The 27,531-nt window shown below is 34.0% G+C and overlaps 1 protein-coding gene across 2 annotated transcripts; it reads right to left on the bottom strand.

Annotated features, from left to right (window-relative positions):
* Positions 1 to 25,468, bottom strand: slgA (proline dehydrogenase slgA). 2 transcript variants are annotated; one of them, XM_065349539.1, is made up of 10 exons: positions 24,905 to 25,468; positions 24,301 to 24,509; positions 18,324 to 18,376; positions 17,900 to 18,061; positions 11,922 to 11,986; positions 5,957 to 6,132; positions 2,893 to 3,067; positions 2,371 to 2,813; positions 2,201 to 2,289; positions 1 to 2,120 (listed from the first exon to the last, which is right to left on the bottom strand). In XM_065349539.1, exons 1-10 carry the CDS (start codon positions 25,217 to 25,219, stop codon positions 1,915 to 1,917), a joined length of 1,893 nt encoding a protein of 630 aa, XP_065205611.1. In that variant the 5' UTR covers positions 25,220 to 25,468; the 3' UTR covers positions 1 to 1,914. The 2 variants fall into 2 exon arrangements, with proteins under 2 accessions (XP_065205611.1, XP_065205612.1); XM_065349540.1 differs by lacking the exons at positions 17,900 to 18,061; positions 18,324 to 18,376; positions 24,301 to 24,509; positions 24,905 to 25,468 and adding an exon at positions 11,198 to 11,301.
* Between the last annotated feature and the right edge of the window lie 2,063 nt (positions 25,469 to 27,531).

Raw genomic sequence — 27,531 nt, 5'->3', positions numbered from 1 at the left:
AACAATAATAAATTTCATCGTTTATGACAACAATTACACAAACTGCCATCGCTATTACACATCGAAACAATAAACGCTACAGCATTAACACTACAAAGTGACAACGCTATTTGAAAAAATTTTAGAATGAAACAAAAAAAAAAATTCACGGTAGAGGGGACAAAAACGATACTAAATGCTTAAAATACAATAACTTATAATCTCAATACTACTCAACAATGATATTCTTTTCGATCCGGTTGAAACCACAGTCGCCATAACATCGGAACTTATAAACATTACGCAATAAAAACAAAACAAAAGATCACATTTTTACAAAAAAAATTTTGATACACATGGAATAACTTCGTTGGACACGAGAACAAAATGAGAAAAAAAAACAAAAACAGCTTAAATTTCAAATTTTTCATCGCCCTTATGTACACACCATGAAGGAAGCGAATTGACATTCGAAAAAGAAAACAACGAAACAAAAACAAAAATCCCTAAATAAGTAGTTTTTAAAAATAATCTAGGAAACTTTTTCAAAATTTTATTTTTACAAACTTACGATGAAAAACAAACAAAAAGAAGAAACAGCACGATAATTTGAAGAATTTTACGACGATCGATATCGACGTCGTCGTCGTTCTCAATGTTTTGCGTTATGTAAAATAATGCATATGACTAGACAAAGTATACGAAAACCCTACATGCGATTTAGTTTATCCCTTTTCGGACTTACACAATAGTTAATACATATTTTAGGTCGTATAAAATAATACAAATTTGTGAAAATACTGTTAAAATACTCGTATTGTAAAATTATTGGACGAAAAAATTATAATGAAAAAATACTCGTAGGTACATGTTTTTTTGCGTGGGTGTACTTTTTTTACATATTTTTTTTTTACTTTTTTTCGCTAATCTTAAGTACAATTCTTTTTTTTTTCGATTTTTTTTTAGTAATTTTTAAACAATTATTGTCTCTTTAATCATCACATAAAACAGCTCAACAAATAACACAAACCACAACGTAATAAGAAACGCAGATCGCCAAACATCACATTTCTACTCACGTTTGAGGATACAAAGGTGGATGGATCAGAATTCAGAATGCTTGAAAAATTTCAAAGAATGAGAACGTCGGTTTTAGAAACCACGTGTCATTGGAATAGAGATTAGAATTTCAATCATCGAATCCAATCTCCCTTCTCATTCCGTCATTTAGAAATTTCCGGTTACATTCGAGTGATAACACGTCAACTGACGATGATAAAATAATATTCGAATTGGCAAAATTTATAAACAACGAATTTCTCATCAGTTAAAAAAACGTTCTACGAATTCGAAATTTTCAGAATACAATCACACTCCTGTCGTATGAAATTTTAGTTTCATTTCCTTTCCAACAATCGTTGAATTATCACTCGATACGCGTCAGTCCATTCACCTTTGTAAAAAAATTTCGTAACTCGAACAAAAAAAAAGCGCATTTGAAGAAAATTTTTTTTGGTAATTTTCTCAATTTTTTAGAATTTTAAAGCACATCTGCGTGAGCGTCTCTAAGTTAAAACTATATAAAAATGCATCCGCATTGGCGGAGTCTTCGAAAAGAGGTACGAATGACGATCGAAATTCCATTTCGAGATACTTACACGTAAATGGTTTCGTGTCGTGAACCAGCGCAGCGCAGCACCCCCTACCAAAGGGGCATTTTTATTCTCCGAACGCGAGTTCGAAAATCGAAATACGTGTAAAAATCGATACAACCTGAGAGAAACCGATTGAAGCGCGGCTATATAAAACATTAATAGATAAGCACTTAAATGTTCACGTCGGTTATAGCTATACATTAAAACAATGAGAGAGAAATAGAGAAAGAAAAAAATAGAAAAGAAAAGATGGATAGAGACTGAGCCAACGAAGACGTATTTATATAGGTTCGTAGTCTCCCTTTGGTGTGTGGAATAGTTGACCGTTCTTCAATCGCCTGATTAATTCTTCTTTTAGTAATTTCTTCTCTTTTTGTAATTTCTTAATTACGGTTTTGTTTTCAGTCGCTCTGCGCGATAAATACGGTAATACTTCGTTGACCGGACCGTATGGAATATATTTGTACGCGGAGTAGCCAGCTTGGCCTGTAAATAAAATAAAATTCAGACGTTGAAAATACACTACAAAGGAATCGAGAGCAAAGCAGAAATAATTCGACACTTACCTAATGGGAACGTGATGTAATCACACATACCGTACAATTGACCGAAACAAATGACTTTATCTTCGGGTGAAATTCCGATCTCTTTCATGCTGAAGGGGGGAAAAAAATCAAAATTATCTCATAAATCGAATCAAATTGATCGAAAAAATCAATAAACAAATCCTACTTACTTTTGTATAGCGAATCGAACGGTATCTTCGTTATGGGAGGCTACCATGATACCGATCTTATTGGCAACATCTCCGACATCTTTGAGCTCTTTAACCCTCTTCAAGCATTCGGATAAGGTATTATGATACATTTCGGTGGTAGCTTCGTAAGAAGGATTAATAGGATCTGTATAATTGAGCGATACTGCGCGAGCACGTTCCTGTTCCATATACGCTCCTCGGACTAGTTTGGCACCGAAATAGAATTTCTGCCTTTTAGCTTGATCCAAATCGGTTCTCACCTCATTCAGGGCTTCTTTCAGGTAACACTGATAGGTGTTGAATACGATTGCTTTGTCTTTATTGTATTTCTGCATAAGTTCCAGCGTTAAACGAGAGATGGCCGGTTGGAAATACGTTTGTTCGGCGTCGATCATTATACGTACATCGAGATCTTTGGCTGTCTGCGAAATTTATGTACATAGTTTATTAACTCGGAGTTTACTAGAGGAATATTTGGAGTGAATGAGGATGGTAACTTACTTGAACTAGTAGGTTAAGTCTTCGAACCATGTTACGGAACATTTCTTCTTCTTTTTGAGATAATTGTGAAAGTAAACGTACCATACGTTTTTCCTTGAGGCAAGGTACTCTGAACGTGTCGCTCAGTTCGGATCGTTCGTTCAGTAAACCGCTCCAAGGGAATAAATGAATAACTCTGTGTAGGAAAACACACGAGGATTAGTTTACATTTCATATTGGATCATAAATATTTTCTGATAAAAATACGTATGTAAATTATTCGGCTACGATTTCTACATGGTGAAATTTTTTTTTGATGTGTGTTGTTCCCACAGCCTCTAAAGTTGTTACTGAGTAGGATAGTATAGGAAAATCACACCACGAAATTTTTAGCCAGCTCAGTGAAGACTGACTGGTTCCGGCGAGTCCCCCCACACATTTTACAAATAGCAAAAAATCGAAATACAGACAAAATTTCCCAATTCAAAACTTCCAAGTTCCAATTTCCAACACCAGTTTGTTCCCTACTGATGTAACCCCCCCCCCCACCAGATCTCAAAAAATATAAAAAAACAAAAATGAAAATTCTTATGAACTTGGTCGCAATTTTTGCCAACAAAAAGTTGAATTATTAATGTATTTCGTTACTTTTTGAAAAAGAAATGAGACTTGACTGTTTTAAGTAAAATGTGAGAATTGCGAGAAGTGAGTGAGACTTTCGCAATTCAGCAAAATACACCATTTTTGAGAAAAAACTAGAATTTCCAGCAGTTTTTGAAAAAACACAAGATTTTGACAATTTTATTGGCAAAAGGCAAGGCTTTTTAGTAACTTTTGACAAAAAAAAGGAGACTTCCGGAAGTGACTTTTTTGGTCAATTTTTAGCAAAAAAATGAAGGAATCACTTACTGAAATTTTTTTGTAAGAAGAGAAAATTTTATCTTATGCAAAAAGCAAAACTTTGAAAATTTTAGCAAAAAAATTATCTATATAATACCTACAAATTACTGGGTTTTTTGGTAAAAAGCACTGAACTTTTGGACAATTTAACTTTTTTTTTACAAAAATGCAAAAATGTTGGCTATTTTTTGTTGAAGCAGTCAATTTTAGCAGATGGCAAAACTATAGCAATTTTCACCAAAAGATGTGAGGCTTATTGAAAAATTGTCGATAAAAAGTGACAATTGAAAGAATTGAAAAAAACTACTATTTTTGGCAATTATTGGCAAAAAAATGAGATTTTCGCAATTTCAGGCAAAAAGCGAGGCGGGCAATTTTATAGAAAGGAACTGCATTATTTGGAAATTTCTGACAAAAAAGTGAGACTTCTTGAAATTTTTTGTAAAAAAAACGACAATTATCAGCAATTTTTGGAATGAAACGTGATGTTATTATCAACATTTTTACTTTTTTCTTCACAAAAAATTAGGCTAACAAGGGAACCTCTTCAAGTGTCACACTCCGATTTGAACAGGACCACGATTTTTGGAAAGAGCATAGTCTAAAACCCCCCAAATCAAATTTTCGGCTGCCCAGGTTCATTTTTCGATTTTTGGAGAATTTTTGAAAATTCAAAATTGACTGGTTTTGGCGATTTATGCTTTTTTTTAAAGTACGTACTTGATCAGTAAAAATGGAAAAAATAAGTCCCAAAACAAATAATAATCACCCAAATTTAAATTTCACCATTTCCAGCCATTCTGGAGCCTCCAGCGCGATTTTTCAATTTCTCCAGAATTTTGAATTTGCTCCAGAAGGCGTGAATATGCAGTTGGGCAGCTAAAAATCGAGTTGTGTATTATACTCGACCTGTTTAATGGAGTTTATCTACATTTGAGCCGATTTTGGAAGTGACACCTCAAGAGTAGTTTTTTGACCACCTTTTTTCAAAATCAAAAAATCAAAAGTTTCTCGTTTGTGAGGAAATTTTTAAAATTCACGCGAATCGCTGTATTTTGTCCAATACTAACACCCCAAATCCAAATTTCACAATTTCCAGCCATTGTGGAGGCTCCAGCGGAATTTTTCAATTTCTCCAGAATTTTGAATTTGCTCCAGAAGGCGTGGATATGAGCTTGGGCAGCTAAAAAACGAGTTGTGTGTTATGCACGACCTGTTTAACGAGTTTATCCACATTTGAGCCGATTTTGGGAGTGACACCTCAAGAGTGGTTTTTTGACCAGCTTTTTTCAAATTAAAAAATCTAAAAAATCAAAAGATAACCATTTGTGAGGATACAACTCGATTTTTAGCTGCCCAACTGCATATTCGCGCCTTCTGGAGCAAATTCAAAATTCTGGAGAAATTGAATAATCGCGCTGGAGGCTCCAGAATGGCTGGAAATTGAGAAATTTGGATTTGGGTTATTAATATTAGTTTTGAGACTATTTTGATCATTTTTATTGATCAAGTACGTACTTTAAAAAAAAAAGCATAAATCGTCAAAAATCGAAAAATGAACTTGGGCAGTTGAAAATTTGGTTTTGGGTGTTTTAGACTATGTTCTTTCCAAAAATTGCGATCCCGTTCAAATCGGAGTGTGATACCTCAAGAGGTTCCCTTGTAAGATTTGAAAAAATGAAATTTTTTGAATTTTTTGAAAAAAGTAACAGCTAAACTTTAGCAACCAAAATTTTGAAATTAAATTCATTGCATATCAAAATTTGAAACCAAAATAGAGGGAGGAGACGAGCCAAACTTCCAATTTATTGTGTTTGGTACCAAAATGTAGGCTTTTGAAGTTGCTGAATTAATTTATGATATTTTTTTGAAGCAAAACTTGAGACTAGAAAGTTAACTGGAAGGGTAACACTCGAAATTCTCAATTTTTTATCCATTTTGGTTCAATTTCTGAGAGCTTCTGCAACACATGGCAAAAAAAGTTGATGAAATAAAGAGCAAATTCGTGACTTTTGCAATTTTAGGGCGAATTTCGTAACTTTTCGAGATGTATAAAAAAAAACCAGACGCCCTGCCAATATCTTCAAATAGTGGGAAAATTTCTCCCCCCCCCCCCCACACACACAACACAACAATTACAAATCAAGATCATTCTCATTTATCTTATTCAAGGTCATCATCTCACCCTTGACTATCGGTGGTGACTTTTTCGAGGAATTTCTTCGTATCGGTAATACCAGCCTGAATGAGTCTCTTTTCCAGTTCTTCGATGCTTAAATTCTGCAACATGACGTTACCAGGACCGCCGGTAATTTCGCTGGCAAATTTACGCGCCCTCATGATCACCTCGGAAAGTTGAAGCTGTTCAGAGAAAAACAAACCCAAACAGAAATCACGGATTAACATACATAAATAATTCAACGAGTAACGTAATCAGCGTAGAAAAGATGTAGGTAAATTTAAGAGAAGAGATTGTTTTTTTAAAAAAATGAGACGAAACGCGAATCGTGTGTGCAAATGCAGAATATAGAAGCAACGTCGTTTTTTCGTCGCGTTGTCACTCATTCAATAATATAACAGTTGTATTTGTAGAAATAATGGGATAGCGGGGGTGGGAATTCGGGGATTCCTCATTCCTCGGCTATAGTAGGTATATACTCGTACTACACGATGTGTTTGTTTCGCCGGTGTTAATATGCATGCATTGTTTTTAACATTACATTATGTGTAGTATATGGTAGAGACTTATACGTATTCAATCAGACGACAACATTAACACTCATCTTTAAAATAGAGAGGACGGAATTTGGGCGTTAAAAATAGACCAGGAATCGATACAGTTCTATGTACCATGCCGACGTCACTCGTCTCTTTTTTCACGCTCATTACTTTTTTTTTCTTTTCTTTCTCTTAAAATATACGCACACGTGCGCGTAAAATTCATGGAAAAACAGATCACTAAAGTTTCTCAGTCACTCTGTTCTGTCATTCCTTCCTTAGGTACACAACTATGAGGTGAGAATGGAAGGCACCGAGTTGGTATTTCCAATATCACAAATTGTCTCAAGTCTTCCCTCCGTCTTCTTCCTCCGCGTATTTGCTCTTCGCAGTAGTCTTTGTCTTCGTTCTTCCTTCATCGTGTATAATTTAAGGCGAGAGATCAATTCGGAATTATAATAGGATCGTAATTACGAGGTATTATTGAAAATAATTAATATGTACGTACTTCGTATGACACGTGATTATATTTCCTTATTTTCACCCCCCCCCCCCCCACATTCAATTTATTTCATATCCTGTCGAGATGCTTACAAATTCGAAAATGCATTCGAGCAGAGAAAATCAAAATTCAAATTGATTTAAATTTCAACCCACAATTTTTCAAAATCAATATACAAATTGTTTCATCACGTGACATTCTGTCAGCAAATTTTCAGCCCTGTACTTCACCCCCCCCTCCCCTTCAATGGTAATCAGTCGTTATCTGAATTCAATTTAAAGTGCCGAAATGACCACTTTTATCCTTTAATAACGATAAATTTCAATTGATTTTTTTCAAATTGTCTTTCTTCTGCTCCCTTTGAATCGTTTTTCCAGACTTCAAAAAATTATAAATTGTATAAAAAATTTAAATTCATACTCATTCAACATTCATGAAAAAATAATCGATAAACACGAATATTTTACGATGATTTTGAATATTTTACACCTGTATAAATGTTCTTTCATTGGCAATGTTCACCTCAAAAGTACATACATTGAACATTCGAACTAATTCCATTTCTTCACCAATATTTTCAATCAAAAAGTCACGACCTCGAGCCCACTCACCGAATTTCAAATCGATTTTTTGATTATTTTTTTTTACCTCGTCATTCCCTTTCTCCGCTCATAAAGCTGCCATTTTCCGGATTATATTCAATTATTCATTCAGGAAGAACTTTTCAACTCCACATTAGGTTTTATCAATTTAAAAATCATGTAATTCCGATCCGTAAACAAAACGATATTCTATTAGTTTTATAAATTTCTTTTTCGGTACTTTCTTCTATTTTTTTCACCTCTTCCGTTCTTTCACAGCACAAATTCCAACCCCTCGAGTAAAACAGGAGAGGGCTAAATGGATTCGTATTTCTTCTCTCTTTATGATCACATTTTCAATAATAATCAAAACAAACTACACAATATAGAAATTACTTCAGCAAGGGCAACACACATGATGGGCCAATGACATTTGTAGGAGATGGGGGAGAACTCACAAAAATGATGAAAAATTATCATGCATATCGATTTAAAGGTTTTTGGAGTTGTTTATTGCGAAATTATTATTTGTTTTGTGATTGAATGAGAATTAATCGAGTAAGCGAAAAATTGATATTACAGATGAACTTTTTTTTTCGGCGAATTTTGTATCTAATAATTCCATGAAAGAATTAGTGAGCAATTTTCAGGCAATATTAGTTCACGAGAGAGAAAAATATAAATATTTTGCATGCAATAGGCACATGAATCATCCATGAACTTGGGACGTACCAAAAGCTCTGTCAGACTATATCAGCTGGCTTCCCATGCTCCATCCCATCACTTTTTTTTAGACAAAATGACATCGGATTTTGAAATTCAATCTTTTCCTTGCGGAGTGATTTTCTTGGGAATCAACTGAATCAAAAAAAGAGAAATAAAGGAGAGAGGGAAAGGGTTTCGAAAATACCATGCAATTTTGATTTCACATTATAAAATCAGGAATTTGAACATTTTTCTACCAAAATATCATAAATTGGATTTCTATAATGGAACTTTATTTTTACTCTTCTTCAAAAGTTGGTCAAAATAAAATAAAACCCCAAAAAATTCTAATGACATTTTTTTATAAAAATTTGGATTTTTGAGAGTTTTTAAAATAATTTTGCAATTTTTTAAAATTTTCAAAACCCAGATGCATGACTTTGCATGACCTTTCCTCCGGACAAAACATCACAAAGATACGTGAGATTTTCAAAAAATTAAATCATTTTGGTGGAAAAAAATTACCATTATTAGTGAAAAATGTTGCAATTCTCAAAACTTTAGCCCAGTCGTTTTTTTCATCATTTTTCACCTTCAGAATTCAAGATTACCCTAAGATTTATCTACAAGGGAACCTCTTGAGGTGTCACACTCCGATTTGAACTGGACCACGATTATTGGAAAGAGCATACCCCCCCCCCCCCAAATCAAATTTTCGGCTGCCCAGGTTCATTTTTCGATTTTTGGAGAATTTTTGAAAATTCAAAATTGACTGTTTTTGGCGATTTATGCTTTTTTTTAAAGTACGTACTTGATCAGTAAAGATGGTAAAAATAAGTCCCAAAACAAATACTTAATAATCACCCAAATCCAAATTTCACAATTTCCAGCCATTCTGGAGCCTCTAGCGCGATTTTTCAATTTCTCCAGAATTTTGAATTTGCTCCAGAAGGCGTGAATATGCAGTTGGGCAGCTAAAAATCGAGTTGTGTATTATACTCGACCTGTTTAAAGAGTTTATCTACATTTGAGCTGATTTCGAGAGTGACACCTCAAGAGTGGGTTCTTGAGGTGTCACTCTCGCTCCAAAACGGCTGGAAATGGTAGCGTTTGCGCTCCGGGGGTTAGTTCTTAAAGAAATACAGCGATTCGCACAAATTTCAAAAATTTCCTCCCAAACGGTTATCTTTGGATTTTTTGGATTTTTCAATTTTGAAAAAAGCTGGTCAAAAAAGCACTCTTGAGGAGTCACTCCCAAAATCTGCCCAAATGTAGATAAACTCGTTAAACAGTTCGAGTATAATACACAACTCGATTTTTAGCTGCCCAACTGCATATTCACGCCTTCTGGAGCAAATTCAAAATTCTGGAGAAATTGAAAATCGCGCTGGAGGCTCCAGAATGACTGGAAATTGTGACATTTTGATTCGGGGGGTTAGTTACGGACAAAATACAGCGATTCGCGTGAATTTTGAAAATTTCCTCACAAACGGTTATCTTTTGATTTTTTAATTTTGAAAAAAGCTAGTCAAAAAACCACCCTTGAGGTGTCACTCCCAAAATCGGCTGAAATGTAGATAAACTCATTAAACTGGTCGCGTATAACACACAATTCGATTTTTAGCTGCCCAATTGCATATTCACGCCTTCTGGAGCAAATTCAAAATTCTGGAGAAAATGAAAAATCGCGCTGGAGGCTCCAGAATGGCTGGAAATTGTGAAATTTGGATTTGGGTAATTAATATTAGTTTTGGGACTTATTTTTACCATTTTTACTGATCAAGTACGTACTTTTAAAAAAAAGCATAAATCGCCAAAAACAGTCAATTTTGAATTTTCAAAAATTCGCCAAAAATCAAAAAATGAACCTGGGCAGCTGAAAATTTGGTTTTGAGGGTTTTAGACTATGCTCTTTCCAAAAATCGCGGTCTCGTTCAAATCGGAGTGTGACACCTCAAGAGGTTCCCTTGTTAGATTAAGTTATGTTCTGTGATTTTTCTTCAGGTTTTTGAATTTATTTGCCCAATGCACGACTTAAATGACCTGTATGACGCGTTGGACGCACTGAATTTTTTGGTTTGGTTGTCTTCAAAATTCTTGCTAGAATTCATTCGTCAAATTTGGGGCAAAAATTCAAAAAAATATCAAAAATATCATGTTGTGAAAATTGTCAATTGTGACATGAATGTTTCGAATTTTGACACATTTGTTCGATTCACCTCTCGTTGACCTTAAATTTAAATCAAAATTTCAAAAAATTCAACGACACCGAAGTTCTAATTTTTTTTTCAAATTCATACTAGGCTATAAAAATCATGTCACTTCTACGAGACCCTCTTCATCGGACCTCTTCCTTTGATCCCATCAACTCGAAACAAATTTTATACATACATATATGAGAGAATAAGGATCGAATTTTCGAAATCCGGCGCCAAAAAGATTTCGAGGTCGGACAGAACAGGGGAAATCAACTAAAACTAACCGCTTTTCCTTTAGAACACCCTCTGTAAATAATAAAAAAATACCTCCCACGTTCCCCACTTCGAATTTTTTTCAAACAAGATTTTTTACGAGGTTTTCAAAAATCCAGGTATAGGTAAAACGGTCGGCGCCAATATCAAGAATCAGGTCTGCTTTCAATCACCCTTCTTTTTTCGGGTTTTTTCTCTTCACTCGTACAAAAAAAAAAAGGATCACTCGGCCATGACCATTCAAACAACGTGAATTTCCTGTCATCATGTGACAAAGTGCAAACCGCCAAAGGTGGCTGATGTTTCCTCACTGGCTCACTTCCATGCTTTCTCCCTTTCGGTGCCTTATTAGGTATATAGGTTGAGAAATAGGTTATCATTATTTTATAGTTGATCTTATAGTTGTACAAATCACCGATCTGTAAATGTAAATAAAAATTAATCCTAACACTTATCTGTGACCGATATATTGACCATCGGTTTATAGTATATTCGTGTTGCTTGCTAAGAATAGGTATATGTTTTCGCAACCAAACTCGCATTCAGCCTATACCTACCAAAACAATAACATTTGCATGACAGCAAAAATAAGCTAATTGAAAAAAAATTTTCAACAAGAACAACTACAAAATCACGTACCCTTCTTGTGTATCGTCGCATACATATAGGGTGGTCAGACGATCGGGTGTAATTTACCAATACTTAATCAGGGGGCTTAGGAATTTTTTCTTTTTTAATCTGGAGAGCTTTCAAAGTACTAAGTAGCACTCGTCGAGTACATATGTAAAAAAAAGTACAATTACGTAAAGTACTTCACGTGTACGTTAATAAAGAAAGCTATTCAACTTCTGTATTTTCAATTTCAATGTACGAATGTCGAATATGTCAGTTGAAAATAGATAACGGTTATTGATAAAAATGAAAATTAGTCGCCATGAACTTGACAAATCATTGAAATAGTGCTCCTCGTGGGTCTGGGTATATCTTATCGGTAAATAATACTTGAAAATAACGTGTACTGTACTCTGATAATTAAATAGAACATACAATATTTATCGAGTAGCGGAGACATTCAAATCGATTATGTAACAAGGCAAATATACACCCAATCGTTATCAGACCCCCTTGTATAATATCGAGTAGATACTTTAAATAAAACACGTTTCTATTTACCAAAAGTTGAGGTCGTCCTAATGCCGTCATCTTAATAGCAGTGATACCTGTACCGTAAGTCGCACCTGTAATCAAAAAGAAAAAAAATGCCTTTACATTATGATAAAAAAAAAGGTTCAGGTTGTTCGGTAGTTGCGAGAAGAAAAAGGTCGTCTGGTAGTTGAGAAAAAAAAAGGTTTCATTGTATTCTGTTGACAAAGTAGTACCTCGAAAAAACGCTAATGCATTAGGTTTTATTGCTTTATTGGGGTTCATGTTGGTGAGTTCCAAGATTTGCTACCTTTGCGGTCTTCGTTTTTGGGTCAACTGTTTGATGTACTAAAATGCTTCGACCCAAAACATTATCGATGATTGTTTTGTGTGGCTACCAAGGTAACAAAAAAATCTCGAATCATCTTTTTTTTTTAAAGGCGGTGTTTTTTCAACTGATTTCTGTCAATGCTACCAATCCTCAAAGAAATACGTAAAATGAAACAAATTTTCAAGAATTTTCCCCAACGTACTCGTATTTAGGTGTATGTAGTAGTCAAAATACGTATGAAAGTATCACTCATGAATTTTCCACAGAATGTTACTCATTTTTCATTCCAATTATTTCAGTTGGTTTCTCAGGATCAACAAAACAGGGGAAAAACCAAATAATTTGTAACATGAACTCAAAAAAAAAACTAATTCAGTAATGAAAATTGTTTCAGAGCTTTCAAGAGGAAAAAATGGCAAAAAAATTACAAAATTTTATAGAATGATAATATTATTTTGGGGAAGAGTTCAGAAATTGAAACACTAAAAAAACTTTTAAAAAAAGGTTTCAAGAAAAAGTTGCAAAAAAATTTGAAAATCATTATTTTTGGCAAAAAAAAACCACTCGAGAAACCAGTGATCATTACTTCGTTCGTTCGAATTTAATGAAATTGAAGTACATACATACTTATTGAGAAATAACAAAAGATTAAATTAAAAATTACAAAACAGTTGGGAAAAAACGATACTTCAAAACACGAAAATTCAGACATTCCAACACCACATAAATTAGTTAAGTATCATCTTAGAAAATCGAGAAAGTTTCCACGCACTGAATTGAATCGAATTTATTATCAGAACATTTTTCACCCATATTTTTATCAAGAAATTCAATGACCATCCCAGATAACCCTTCTGAAATCCAAAAATTTATAACCCTACTTAAAAACACCAACCTAATAAACCAAATCTAAATCCTTCTATCCACGGGTGTAATAATCCTGCAATTATAAACACCCCCCCCCCCCAAAAAAAAAAAATTTCTCAAAATACAAATATTGAAAAAATTATTGAAAAAGTAAAAAAAAAACGTTGAGTTTCAAATTTTCCTTTTACACTCAGGGGGGAGGGGGATCATGTATACAGATTGTTTGATACCCAAACTGAATTTTCAAAAAGCAAATTTTTTCAACTTTTGAAAATTTCGAATTAGCCTTACGTAACTTAATAAGTTTTAAAAAATGAAAACTCCAACAAATTTTTTTTCCTATAAGAAACTTACAATATTATGTAAACATTTCCCTATCTGCACCAAGATCGATCATCTCTACAAATAAACGACAAACGAAAGCTTTCCCTTCATTCCAGACAAACCCCTCCCCAATATAGAAAAATTCATCAGCTGAACCAGAATCAAGAAACATAACCTAGCAAATTCTTAATAAACCTCCTCACGAAGAGTGTAATAATTTAATAACCCCCCCCCCCCCTTAAAAAAATCAAAAACAATTTCGAAGTTTTTTTTTTCAACCTTCAGAATGAAGTACATTTTTTGAAAGCTTATTTTGTACAAAATCTTTTCGAAAGATTGAGATTTTGATTTTCAAAATATTTTCAAGAGATGAAATATTGAACGAATCCATCCATAATTCTCTATTCCTCATGCAGATTTCTCTCTGGAAACCAAGAAAGTTATCTTGAACGATTTTAATCCAATTTTTCAACCCTTTTTCGTCACATCTTCAGTAGTATAAGTTGAAGTATTTTCTGGCGTGAAAGGGTTAGATGTAAGTAAGTAAAAGGACTTTTTAGAAGGTAAAAGTTACATTGACCAATTTTGCTCTCAAAGAGTTTAGTATACAGGAAAGTTCAGAAATATCGAAAAATTGCCATAAAAACTAATTGAAAAAAAATGGTCTTCTCCTTTTAATAAAAACTAATAAAAAGAAATATGTACATACCTAATTTTAAAAAAATGAAACAAAATAAATAAATTTTGATAATTTTTTCAAAAAATTTTGATTTTTTTTTAGGTCAAAATTATCCAAATACAAAATTTATCAAGGTTACCACTTTGAAATTCTTGAATTATGGAACATTATAACTTGAAAAGCAAAAATGTGATCAAAATTTTCATTTTTTCTCAAAACACAGAGGCAGGGGGTGGTATGAAAATTAGGGACTTACAACTTCAATTTAGTGCCCCTCCTCTCCTCCACCCCCCCCCCCAGGAAGGAAATACAAAAAAAGGCCCGAGTACAATAAAAAAAACAACAAGGTCATTTTCAGAAAAATTTGTGATTTTCTAATTATTTTTTTAAATACATTTTTGGATGAGTGTTTATGTTTCATACTCATAACCAACTTTCAAAATGACCTTTGGTTTCAATTTTTCATAGATTTTCGATACGAAAGCACCAAAAATCAATTCTGATATCAAGAAAATAAATTTTAAAAAGTGAAAAGAAAAGAGGATTAAGATGAAAAACGATCAGAATTTTTCAGTGAATAATTTTTGTTTGAGAAATCTTTCAATTCAGTCCTCAAGCACTTGTAGCTTTTTACAGAAACAAAAACAGATTTCAGGAGAAAGACCTTTAAAAAAAAGTAAAACTCCATCACTTTTCTTTTCACACTTACTAAATTTGGAATCAAACGTAAAATTACTTTAATCCGGATTCCAACGCTGAAGCCTTAATTTTCCTCAATGCAACTGCACCGTGCCCATAAAAGCTCGCGAGCATCTCTTCACTATAGAAATTTCCCCCTTCCTCGTTACAATTCACAAATACATAATACGAAATGCACTATAAAATACAAACACGTCTAATAAAAACCTAAGTAGTGTAATTTTTTGGCAATATATTCGTAACAGCATTAAATTCTTCACTCTTCGGACTCTATAGCATCGTGGGCAGGTAATTGGGTTCATGTCGAGAGCGCATTCGCAAATACACACATACATAATACTATGAACGGCATCCGTAGCCAAAGCGGAACGTTGCGGCGATTATTTTTAATTTGTAGGCTTTCATAAAACGCGGTTTGTAAATTTTTCACAAACATACCATCGTCGTCGCAGGTCGAGTCAAAAACGGAAGAAAACACATTTCTACCTCGTAATAATACCATCAGCACATTAGACACGAAGGTATATTTTCTATTCTTCTATACACTTTCTTTACTTTTTTTTTTTACTATTTCTCGTTCGTAATAATTGTTCACATTACTTTTTTAAATAGTCTTTCAAACGCTTCGGTTTTTTTTTTCTTGGCAAACTTTACAAGGTTACTCGTCGCCGTGAACTTTTTACCGAAATATTCTCCTCGCTCATTCATTACAGCCGCAGAAAAGCTTTCAGATGATCCATTATTACGAAATTTCTTCCCCTTTCTCGCGGCGCTATCACTGGTCGTTTTACTATGCTTTCGTTGATATACTGACGAGTGAGGTAGGCTGAGATGAAAAGAAGACGAATTTCTAATACGAACATTTTACTATTTAAAACTTCGCAAATTCGCTATCGAATTTTCAAACTGGGTGATCTATTTTGAGACCAAATTAATCGTACGTATATGTCCATTTTCCATACCCAAAAATAGTGAAAATTTTGAGAAAAAGGAAGTGAAAAGAGCAGCTTCATCAAAGTTCGCATATTGTTTCTATTTTTAGAAAAACATTATTTTATACGAGGTGATTCAGATGAAATGTAACTCCTACGGAGGCACAAATAGGCAATCTACGTCACAACTAATTATTTTAATTGCACGTTTAACAACCTTCGAGAGAAAAGTGATCACCACCTTAAAGAGAACAGTGATCGATTTTGAATTATGTACTCGTTGCGTTAGAGTGAACGATCGACAGAACAAAAATAGATTCCAAAAATACGTACTTTGGCTCGAATTTCATACAATTATTTGTATAGAAGAAAAGTCGTGAAATTATTTCATTTTGCATGAGTTTTCGACGTTTTGTGAACCAAAAATGAAGAAAAAAATACAGGAAGGCATTATTTTTTTGAAACATTATCCGAGACCATTAGAAAGAAAATCGGAGTGGGTACTGATTTCCCCTATTTACTCGACCAGACCTTTTTACAAATGAAGTGAGCATTTGATTATTAAAAAATTTCGAAGCCTTTGTAAAAGTTTTTGTAGAAATGAAGGAAGAAGAGAAGGAGGGAGGGGAGGATCACCTGAAAATCAAAAGTTATATTCGAACAAAAAGTTTTTAAAAATATTGTAAACTAAACAGCATCATGCTTCATTATTTCAACGAATTCTGATAGAAATTTTGGAATATTTAGTCCCTCTTTCAATATCCTATTTTGACATGTCACCCAAAATTATAAATTGACTGAATTTTGAAACGTTTCGAATCCAAGTTTCGACAAACTGAGAAACTGACATGAAGTGACTCAATTCTATGTTGAGACGAAGTGATGATTTGGAACGAGAAAAAATCAATGAAAAAATTCAAGAAAAGTGGATTTTGAAAATTCAAAAAATATGTACGAGTACATCATAATCTGAAAAAAAACATCAAGAGAGCATTTTACTTGAGAATGTGCCTTCTCTTATCTCAAAAACGATGGATTTTGCTAAAGACCTCCCTATTGTACTTTTTTTTTGAAAAATTAGGAACCAAAAAACTCATTTTATCATCATCACTCCTATCAAAAATTGCCCTTAAAAAATGATGACAGTTGAAACGAATTTTTTCAAAAATTTAGGTCCCCAAAATATACTATTTCATCTTCTGATATGAAAATTATGCGACCAGAAACGACGTTTTCTAAAACTACAACCGACTGTTCAATTTTTTCACCAATTTTTGCTAGTTTTGAATTATTTGTACTTTGATGAATCCAAACTTCTGTGGCACCTGAGAACCTTCAATTTTTCGATTTGACTGCTGAAATTTTTATATGAAGTACCTTCATACTCCATTAAAAAAAATAAAACCAAAATTAATGATTTAATGACATGAGGGTTCCCATAATCAAAAAATGATAAATTATCGAAAAAAAATGTCCCCCAATTTGATCGAATGAAACCGAAATAAAAATGATGAAAATTGGATACATTCTGAGCCTAAGATTGAAAACAGAAACAATTTTTACCTCAATAAATTTTTTCAGAATTTTCGTCCTAGAAAGAGATTACGATATTTTGAGTATTTTCATTCAGAGTATTTCAAGTTGAAAGTTTTCATTTCTGAAATTTTTTTTACCCCTCGCAGATCGTTGCTGAAAATTATACACGAATTTTCAAGACGTTTTCTTCAATAACTACTCTGCTCTTTACCCCCCCCCCCCCCCAACAGTTCTACGAAATTACTTCAAGTAACATATTCCAAACTCATGTAAAAATTTTCGAACATGAAAAATTCAAACCAATATTGTCGAAAATTCTTAATAACCCGTGCACTCATAATTTTCCCAACCCTAATCATTAACCACATTAATGAATTTTTCAAAATTCAAAAAACATCGCCAGGGAACTTGTTCGCTCAATTTACAAATTACAGATAACGTAATCGCCAACGCAAAAACGACTGCGCACCACAAAAAACGAAAGTAAAATAGAATGAAGGTATACACGTAAAAGAGCGAAATTACGAGACTAGACGACGAAAAGAGCAAGAGGGCGGTATCGACGATAGATACCTGCACAATAACAATATTACATATTCTCAGAGGTAGTAAAGTTTTTCAAACAGGTGTAACCACGTACCGGCGACAGCGTGTAAACAATTCTGAAAAACTTCGACGTTACGTTCGCAAGTGGCTTCATTCAGGTAAAAATACGTCCTGGCACTGGCCACCTTGTATCTTCTGTCGGCGAATTTCTTATCCACGTGAAACTGAGGTAACTCGCCACCGACCGCTGAACCGACTGAAACAGACATTACACATCGTGTAAATTTCCAAGCTCTAGTAAAACGTCGAAATAACAAGAAAAAACCACATATTCGATCGTCAAATCAGAAACAAATCGTATTTTAGTACATAATTTCGCAACTGCCAAAAACATCTATTTTGAATATAAGCACAAGCAGACAGCGGACGATGCGTCGCGTCACCGCGACAATAATTATCGACGCTTCGAAAATCACGTTCGTTTGTGGCTCGTTAATTAACTAGTAATTTGTGTTTACCTTCGGCGAAAGCTGCTTTTTTGTCTCGTTTTTCCAATTCAGACGTACTGGCTCTGTAAAAACACAAATAAGTTAAATTAATACCATTTTTTTTTTGTTTCTACGTCGACGTAATTAAAACATAACAAATAAAACCACCGCTGAAAATAACGACGACGGCGACGACGGTGAAGTTCTTCCGGATTTCAAATCAAAAAGCTCGATTAAAAACTAAAAAGGGAGTAGGTACGGGTGGTCACGAATTATTATTCGTAATATTCATTTTGATACAATTTTTCAGTATGATCGTTTTATTGAAATTCACACTCTTGATTATCAATGATTTTAGTTGATTAATGATTACCATACCATCAATTATCACCAACTTACTACACTTGACGATATTAAAAAAAAAAAAAAAAAAAAAATGGTATAAATTATGATAATTCACAGTTTATTACCATCAATTACCATCTTTTTACGTCAATTACTATCAAATTACAGTAAAAAGTCATCAATTTACCATTTTTACCATAAATTACCGTCAGTTCGTCGAAATTACCCGAGTGAATAACGTTGAATGAAACTTTTAAATTATTTTCAACGCTCAATAAATGGAACTTTGAATAAATGTATAAAATTTTAGGATTACATTTCCCTTCAATTAAAAAATTTCAGTGCCAACATAAAACTACAGTAAATACGGTAAATTATCAAAATTTACCAAAGGCGTTTACAAATTGCAAGACATCGATTTCAAAACGTAGCTCAGTTTCATAAATATTACCCTAATTAAAAACGCAGATCTCTCTTTTTTCCATCGATCATGTTGGACAATGCGGAAGGGCGAGGAGGAGGAGGTGCTGTCAAAACTGAAGATTAAAAATACAATATTACAGTTTCGAAATAGAAATTTGTCTATCAAGTTCTGAGAACAGACTCCTAGGTCAGCTTCAAATCTTCTGGAGGCACTGTCAGCTTTTTGCATTCGTGAATCACGAATATTTCTTTTTCTTTAATGAAATAATCAATAAAAATTTTGGATTTGTACCAGCGAAAATAATTTTTGGAGTGTTTAAATAGACCTAAAGAATTACAAAGACAGTTAACTCGAGTCCATTGGTAATGAATTTCTTTTTTATATTTTAAATTATTATTTTTCCAACACTAGAAAATCCAAAAATCCGTTGAATGCTCTGAAAGGGGGCTCGGGTGGTTGAAAATATGGCTAGAACAAAATTTCAGCTTCCTACCTCGACTTAGTTTTTCAATTTTTTCAAATAAATAAATAAATCAAAGAATTTTCGGAAATTTGCCTGAAATTGAGAAAACGATTTTCACAGGATGGCAAAAAAAAATTACCACGGAGAATCTCTCAATGGAGATTTTTGAGACTTTGATGCTTTTAAGAAGAATGTGAGGGTAAGAGTACATTTTAGACAAAATCGTACATTAAAAAACTAAAATTTGTGAACGTTTCTGCAAAATTAAAAACAATGACGAAGACAACTGCGAATTTGAAAATTGAATTTTTTCAAAATACAAGAGAAACAGCTCAACTAGCAGAATTTTTTTTAAATCGGGCAAAGCTACATAAATCGAAAGAGCGTACAAAAATACATTATCAGATAAAATTTCAAGAGCTAAAGTGAATTTTTCAATTTTTGGTGAATTTTTGAAATTCAAATTTGAGTCAGAAATGAAGAGAAAATCAAAATTTCACCCTATTTTCGTCGTGCTAAATCGATTGGAAACTGTTTCAAACCGTTTTGAGCAGTTCTGGAGCCTCCAGCAGATTTTTGGAACTCGAAATTCCCACAAAATTTCATCAAATGGAGTTGGATAGCCGAAATTTACTCTGCAAACCAATTTCAATACGCTACGAAGTCAACTGCACTACTGCAGAAGGATTTTCAAGTCGTTTTGGAGCCTCCAGCGATTTTTTGAAAATTACTGGAGCCTCCAGTAGATTTTTGAAACTTGAAATTTTCCCAAAATTCCATCAAACGGAGATAGGAAGTCGAAATTCATTCTGAAAACTAATTTCAACACGTTACGAAGTCGACTGCTGGTGGATTTCGAGTCGTTTTGGAGACTCCAGCGACTTTTTGAAAGGTTGTATAGCGTTTTTTGGAAAATTGAAATTTCCAAAAAGTAGCTGGAAGCTTCAAAACCATTTGAAACCAACATGTAGTCGACTTCATAATATCGCATTGAAATTAGTTTGCGAAGTAAATTTCAGCTTGCCAACTTCATTTTGGTTAAATGTTGCGGAAATTTCAAGTTTCAAAAATCTACTGGAGGCTCCAGTAATTTTCAAAAAGTCGCTGGAGGATCCAAAATGACTTGAACCCATCTCACAATTCGTCTTCAGAGGGTGTTGAAATTTGAGTGTAGAGTAAATATAAGCTTTCAATCGCCATAATATGTGACGTGCTCTACGAGAATCGACCTTAGGTAAAAAAATGTGTTTTGAGAAACATGCATTTAAAGTTTTGAAGTGTGTTTTCGCCTTATTTTCGGGTAGGTATGCAACAGAAACGTCTCCAGTAGTTTCGTCTAGGTCCCCTTTAGCTCTGTGACTGTTCGTGTAAACCAGTCATAACCGCGAGTTCCTATGCTGCCACGCTAGCCGCGTGGCGCAGCTGATGGACTTTCACGCGGGAGGTACTGAGGTCAAATCCTACCTATGCCAACAATTTTTTTTTTTTTTTCAGTCGTTTTTTTTATTTTAATATTTTTTCAAGCAGATTTTTCACTGAAAATGAAATTTATTCTACTTTTTCTTCTTTTAAAAAATTAATGAATTAACAAGTTTTTATGAAGTAAAATACACGAATGGGGCTTGATAAGTGTTTGTATGCAAATTAGGTTATTTTTTACTGCCAAAATCATAAAAAATAAAAAAAATGAATTTTGAGTTGATTTTGGCCCTACCCCTCAACTTTGAGGTCGATTTCCGAGGAAAGTAAAAGAGATAGGAAGTTGCGGTTTGCGCCATTGGAAAGAGCGTCTTTTTTTCTATAAGAATCGCTCATTAACTTGAAAACCCTTTATTTGACCTAAGGTCGATTCTCGTAGAGCACGTCACATATGATGACATTTTGTAAAAATTTAAAGTTTCAGAAATCTGCTGGAGGCTTCAGTATTAATTTTCAAAAAGTCGCTGGAGGCTCCAAAACGACTTGAAACCTCCCTGCAGTTGACTTCGTAGCGCATTAAAATTAGTTTGCAGAATAAATTTTAGCTTTCTAACTCCATTTTGATGAAATTTTGTGGAAATTTCGAGTTTCAAAAATCTGCTGGAGGCTTCAGTAATTTTCAAAAAGTCGCTGGAGGCTCCAAAACGACTTGAAACCTCCGTGCAGTTGACTTCGTAGCGCATTAAAATTAGTTTGCAGAATAAATTTTAGCTTTCCAACTCCATTTTGATGAAATTTTGTGGAAATTTCGAGTTTCAAAAATCTGCTGGAGGCTTCAGTAATTTTCAAAAAGTCGCTGGAGGCTCCAAAACGACTTGAAACCTCCCTGCAGTTGACTTCGTAGCGCATTAAAATTAGTTTGCAGAATAAATTTTAGCTTTCCAACTCCATTTTGATGAAATTTTGTGGAAATTTCGAGTTTCAAAAATCTGCTGGAGGCTCCAGAACTGCTCAAAACGGTTTGAAATAGTTCCCAATCGATTTGGCATGTCGAAAAAAAGGTATATCCCAAATTTCAGCTTTCTTGGTCAATTTGGTAAAATTTTGATTTTTTCCCTCATTTTTGGCCTAAATTTGATTTTCAAAAATTCACCAAATATCGAAAAACGCACTTTAGCACTTGAAATTTTGACAGGTAAGAAATTTTTGCCTGATCTTTTGATCTACCCTTGTACGGCTTGAAAAATGTTGTGCAAGTCCTATGTTGGAACGCAAAATCTGCGATTTCGGCTGACCTGTCAATCAAAATGGCCGCCATTTATTTGTAAGAAGGGCCACCTTTTTTTAGTACAAGGGCTAGAAATGTTCCTTAAGACTCCCCCTTTGAGAAAAAAGTTGTCCCGGAGGATCGACGGGGCAACAGTCACGTTTACATGAGCTCAAGTTAATTCGGACGGTTTTTATGGCATTTTTAGAAAATCTACAATTTCCAAAAAATGCTTGGAAGTTCCAGAATGGTTTGAAACGACCATTAATCGACTCAACATGTTGAAATTATGGTATAAAATAAATTTCGGCTTTCCAACTTCATTAGGTAAAATTTTATGAAAATTTCAACTTTAAAAAATCTGCTAGAGGCTCCAAAACTACGCAAAATAGTTCAAGATTGTTTTTAATCGATTTAGAGAGTCGAAAATAGGGCACACACTAAATTTCAGCTTTCTAGGTCCATTTGGTAAAAATTTCATTTTTCCCTATTTTTGAATTTTTGATTTTCAAAACATATTTACCAAAAATCGAAAAATGCACTTGATAGCCCCTGAAATTTTGACTCGTATTTCAGCATGTTGTTCCAATTTGGCTGTGTCTTGATCAAATTTTTTCATGCCAATTAGGATTGTTTCAAGAGAGAAGAGAAGAGCCGAATTTTGAAAACATTGAAAGACGCCACAAAATCGAAAATTTGTTTGTTGAATATAACAATAGAAATTTTAGAAACACTCAAAAAATTGCGAGAGATATTTCCAAGTATTAAAAACACATTGACCGCAAAAAAAATGATTTTCTAATTTCATTCTGGTAAAGATAGAAGGAATGATTTAAATTATTCCCTGTCAATCTGATATACATGAAATGATTCTTATCTCACTAATATAAATGAGATGCGAATATCACAGTTATTTCATTTCAATTTCTAGTTTCGTTAAGCTGGAAAAAATTAATGCGAACGAATGGGGGAAAATTTTGGAAAATTCCGTACTTCAAAGGGCAAATTGTAACAAGAACACTTTCAACCATACAAAACTCAATTATAAAGCCAACTTACAATTACAATTCGAAACTTTCAAAACAAGAGATTATAAACGAAGTTTGAACGATCCGAGAGGGAACTTTTTTTTCAAAAATGAGGCTGTTTTGGCCATTTTAATGTTAGAGGGTGAAAATGGAGAGTGAAATCCAAATCATCCAACGAACTTCTCCCCATTTCTAATCATTTGAAGAGATATCAGACAATCAACGTATTTAAAATTTAGCCTAACACTTTCTCAGATGGAAATGACCTGGAACTCGAAGCTGAAATTCGAATCAAAATTTCGACAGAAATAGCATATCTTGAAGCCCTCAATCCATAATAAAAGCAACACACTTCAAGAAATAACAGTAAAATCGTAATTAGGCACCAAAGAGTGAAAAAGCTATTTCTCCAGCGAAATGTTTCGAAGACTAAAGACCATGATTTCGAAATCTTCCTACAAGTATACGAATTGCAATAGATCAATGCTAGAATGATAGGTCCAATGCAAAAAAAAATTAACACCGATTTACTACTCGGTTTTGTGTTTCTTAAACCCTACGTTAAATTTTAAGCTAGCTAAAATTCAAATTATACACGTGCAATTAACGATTATTTTATGCATATCGCAAAAAAGTAGGGGAAATCCCTGCGGTATAGGTTCAAGTTTCGCGTACTTATGAGTGTAAAAATACTCCAAAAAACCGGTTCGAGCTGATTTCAACAATGGCGTAACTATATAATCTCTGTTGATAATACGAGAATGGAGATATGCCGAATGGAAATGGAAATTACTGCATTGAAATATTGGCACCTTCTCGCGACTCAGACGAAGGATTCGATGACTGGCTGACGTTATCGAGACATTTTCAAGGAGTTGAACGTCACCGGCAATCGTTAGCGGTATTTTTCCGTTCTTCAAGACGAGACTGGGTTATAATTGAATAAGCCAATAGCCATTGTGGCGCTTTTACAATTAATGCATCACGTGCATTATCAAGGTCAATGTCTAGATCAAGTTGAATCAAAAAGAGTACACAATAGTCGTAGCTGGACTACTTACTCTACTTCACGTTTTTCGGCTTCTTCCTGGGTAATATCCTCTTCGACGGAATAATCCAGAATCGGCTTGACGCCGAAGGAACGTAGACGTTGTAAGGTTGGAACAATTTTATATTGATCTTCGCCGGCTACGAAATGACCGTAAAACGTTGATTTCATCAAAGATGCGAATAATTTCTCTCCTAGGATCGTCTTGCCGAATTTCATTAGCTGTCAAAAAAAAGAAGAAGAAAATAACGATGTAATTAGCCGGATTTACGGCGACATTTTAATACTATCGATTTTTTAAAATAGATTTTTCAAGGTTGTTATAGGTAACTCGGTTAGGTGTATTTTACAAACAAGCAGAAAATTACATTGTGTACTGCAAGCTACCGAACTGTTCGTGTAGGTACGCGTATCTACGTACGTAGATCTACATCGCTGAATAATCACTTGCTCGAAGTGAAAAAATAGTTGAATTGGCTGAAATAACCATGGTAAGTCGCCGGTGAATACCATTACCATACACAGCACAGCACACGTGACATAAAGTTTAATGCACCTTGAATAGAATGTATTCGCGAACTTGTCAACTGACTTGGATTATAAAAAGCTGGACATACCTTCATGTTATTATCGACTAAGTATTGAGATGAGCATAATTGGTAAACGATATAGGCTCGCAGAACTTCCCATGTTGTTTTACTCTTGAATGCGGCTTCTGGATTAGCGAAACTTACATCGAGCGGATCTCTGCGAGGAGTTCGAGCTTCGGCGACATGCTTTACCGCTGTGGCACTAGTGACAGTTGACCGGACTGCAGACGAGTTCGAAAACGAGACGAGTTTATTATGACTTTTAGTTAAATAACATGTGTTACGATTTTTATGGCAAACGTTTGCGATTCCTTTGTGGTCGATTAGTTTCATAAATGCCATAATATGTTGGTAGCGCACGAAATAAATGACTCGGATTGAAACGATTTTTAGAGATGAAATTCGATGTAATAGAAATACCGATGACGATGAACAAACAAAATGGAATCGAAATGATACTGTAAACTGAACAACAATTATGTAGGATGGAGGATTTTATCCAAAAATTAAACGCGAATAAATCCGAGTTACGCCACAGGACACTGTAAATCAGCGGTAAGCGAAATACTGTTTTAGGGTAATCGGGTCTCTTCGTCTCTCGCTCCCGTTGCACATTATAGATTTCGGTCACTTGTAAATCATTTCACGAACGAAAAATGGAACGGTAGGGGAACGTGAATCATTCGAGGATTCGCATTCGTTTTTTTGCAAAGTGAGGGTTTGTTTGCATTGAAAAACATGTGACGGTGACGACTGACGAGAAATGAAATCACATACATTTTTTCATTTCGTAATTTTCGCAATCAGAATTCATTTTCCAAACAGAGTAAGCATTAATTATTCTAAGAAATCTGGAAAATTGCTGATCTGATTTCTGATTGTGATTGTGACTGATTTGTAAAATTTGATAGCAGCAGATAATTACCTACTTTTTATTACTCGAATTCGAATATCTCGTAAATTTATGAATTTGAATGGATCGTGATTTTGTGAAGTAATTTCTACCAATTTTGTCCAAACTCTTGTTTTGAGGTGAGGAAGGACAGTTGAGTTGTTAGTTGCAAAAAATTGCTCGATAAAATTAATCTCAAAATCTGCAGAAGAACTACAGAGAAGTGAATATTGCCTTTGCCTAGTTGCCCTAAAAGTTGGAATTAGTGATTTTCTATTCCTCTCAGTTTGGAAAAAAAATCTTGTCCATGTTTTAAATAATCATCCAGTCTTAATTCAAATCAGAAAAAAAGAAAGAAAGAAAAGAAACTCAAAAATCGAATTTCTTTCGAGTCAACATACGTACGTACAACTTGGAACATAATACTTATAGATTATAGAATTCTTACAGTATGTGAGGACCCGAGGAGACTTACATTATAATGTTTGATAAGTATAGTTTTTCAACTTAAATGTAATAACTCAGTAATAAACCTCACAAGCACAAAAGTGGTGAAGTGAAAGTAGGTATGTACCTACATTTTTGGGTATGGCATGAGGATTTCGTTTTAAACAAATAGGTAGAAAAATCAACACTCGAGTTTGTTGTGCTTCTTTAAAATCTATATAGTCAATAATCAGAATAAAAATCTGTCCTCAACTGGAGTGATTTAACCTTCCCTCAACCTAAACTTTCCTCACGTTAAACACAAATTATTGCGACTGCAACCTGCAACAGGACGGTGTGGGCCCACACGTGATTTTTTTTTTTAAGACGAAATAGACAAATAGTTCAATAATGGACGTAAATGAGGAAAGCTTTAGAAATTGTATTCGAATTGTTCTTGAAAAAAAAACCAGTCCCTCTCCGAAGGTTTGGAAATTTAATGTTCTTCGTCCCTCTGGGTGCTGGGTTCCGCAATCAGCTCTCAAATATCATGAAAAAGGAAGAGAGAAAGTTGTAAAGTATGAAGTTTTTTTTAATATAGGTACCTAGACCTACATATTCATGCAGGCACGTAGAATAATTTTTTTTAGGGAGTAGAAACTAAAAGTCTTTGTTTTTGAGGTGTTTTGACTTTTGAGCAAAAGTAATGATTTAAACGCTCAATATGAGAAATTTGGAATTTTTTTCATCTCAGAAAATTGATTATTGGGAAAAGGAAAACTCAACTCAAGCTAAAAGCTTAACCAATTTTTTAAGATGTTCGGTAAGGGGAGGTGTGCTCGAGGAACAGTGATCTAGTGGCCTCAAAAATATTGGTACTCCTAACAAAATTGTTATTTTTTAAAGTGACTTCACAGGTTCAAATTTTTTGAAAAAAAAGTGGAACTACGATCTCCTCTAATCGGAAATGTAATTCGCAACAACGTGTAGGGTAAATTTCCATTTTTTTTTTTAACTGTCCATCTCCTTCAGTTTTGAAGATAGGTACCTCATAACTCATAATGTGTAAAGGTTTTTTTTTAGCTGAAAATTAAATCATTTTCTACCAAAGAAAAAAAAATGGTTCTTTGTAGGTATAGGTAGGTACAGGTACATACATTTAAGATAGGTGAAAGTAAGCTTGAGAAGTATTAGAGAAGAAACCCCCTACTTTTTATTTTGCCGTTTTTAAGATTTTCTTGAATACTGCTGAGCCTATTAAAAATGGACAAAAAGTAAAAATTACATTTTTTGTTGCAAATTAAATTTCCCATTCCTAAGGTAGTGGTTTTATTTT

This window comes from Planococcus citri, chromosome 2 (genome assembly GCF_950023065.1).
Source record: "Planococcus citri chromosome 2, ihPlaCitr1.1, whole genome shotgun sequence".
NCBI classification, from domain to species: domain Eukaryota; kingdom Metazoa; phylum Arthropoda; class Insecta; order Hemiptera; family Pseudococcidae; genus Planococcus; species Planococcus citri.
Note: the sequence above shows the minus strand (reverse complement) of the source record. Positions and strands in the feature narration are given on the sequence as shown.

Coding starts and splice junctions, on each gene's coding strand:
- slgA (XM_065349539.1), bottom strand. CDS start 25,219: ATGGCATTTATGAAACTAATCGACCACAAAGGAATCGCAAACGTTTGC. Junction 24,510..24,904: donor TAGTCGATAATAACATGAAG/GTATGTCCAGCT, acceptor TTTTTTTGACAG/CTAATGAAATTCGGCAAGAC. Junction 11,987..17,899: donor TTGTTTACACGCTGTCGCCG/GTACGTGGTTAC, acceptor TTTTGATTACAG/GTGCGACTTACGGTACAGGT.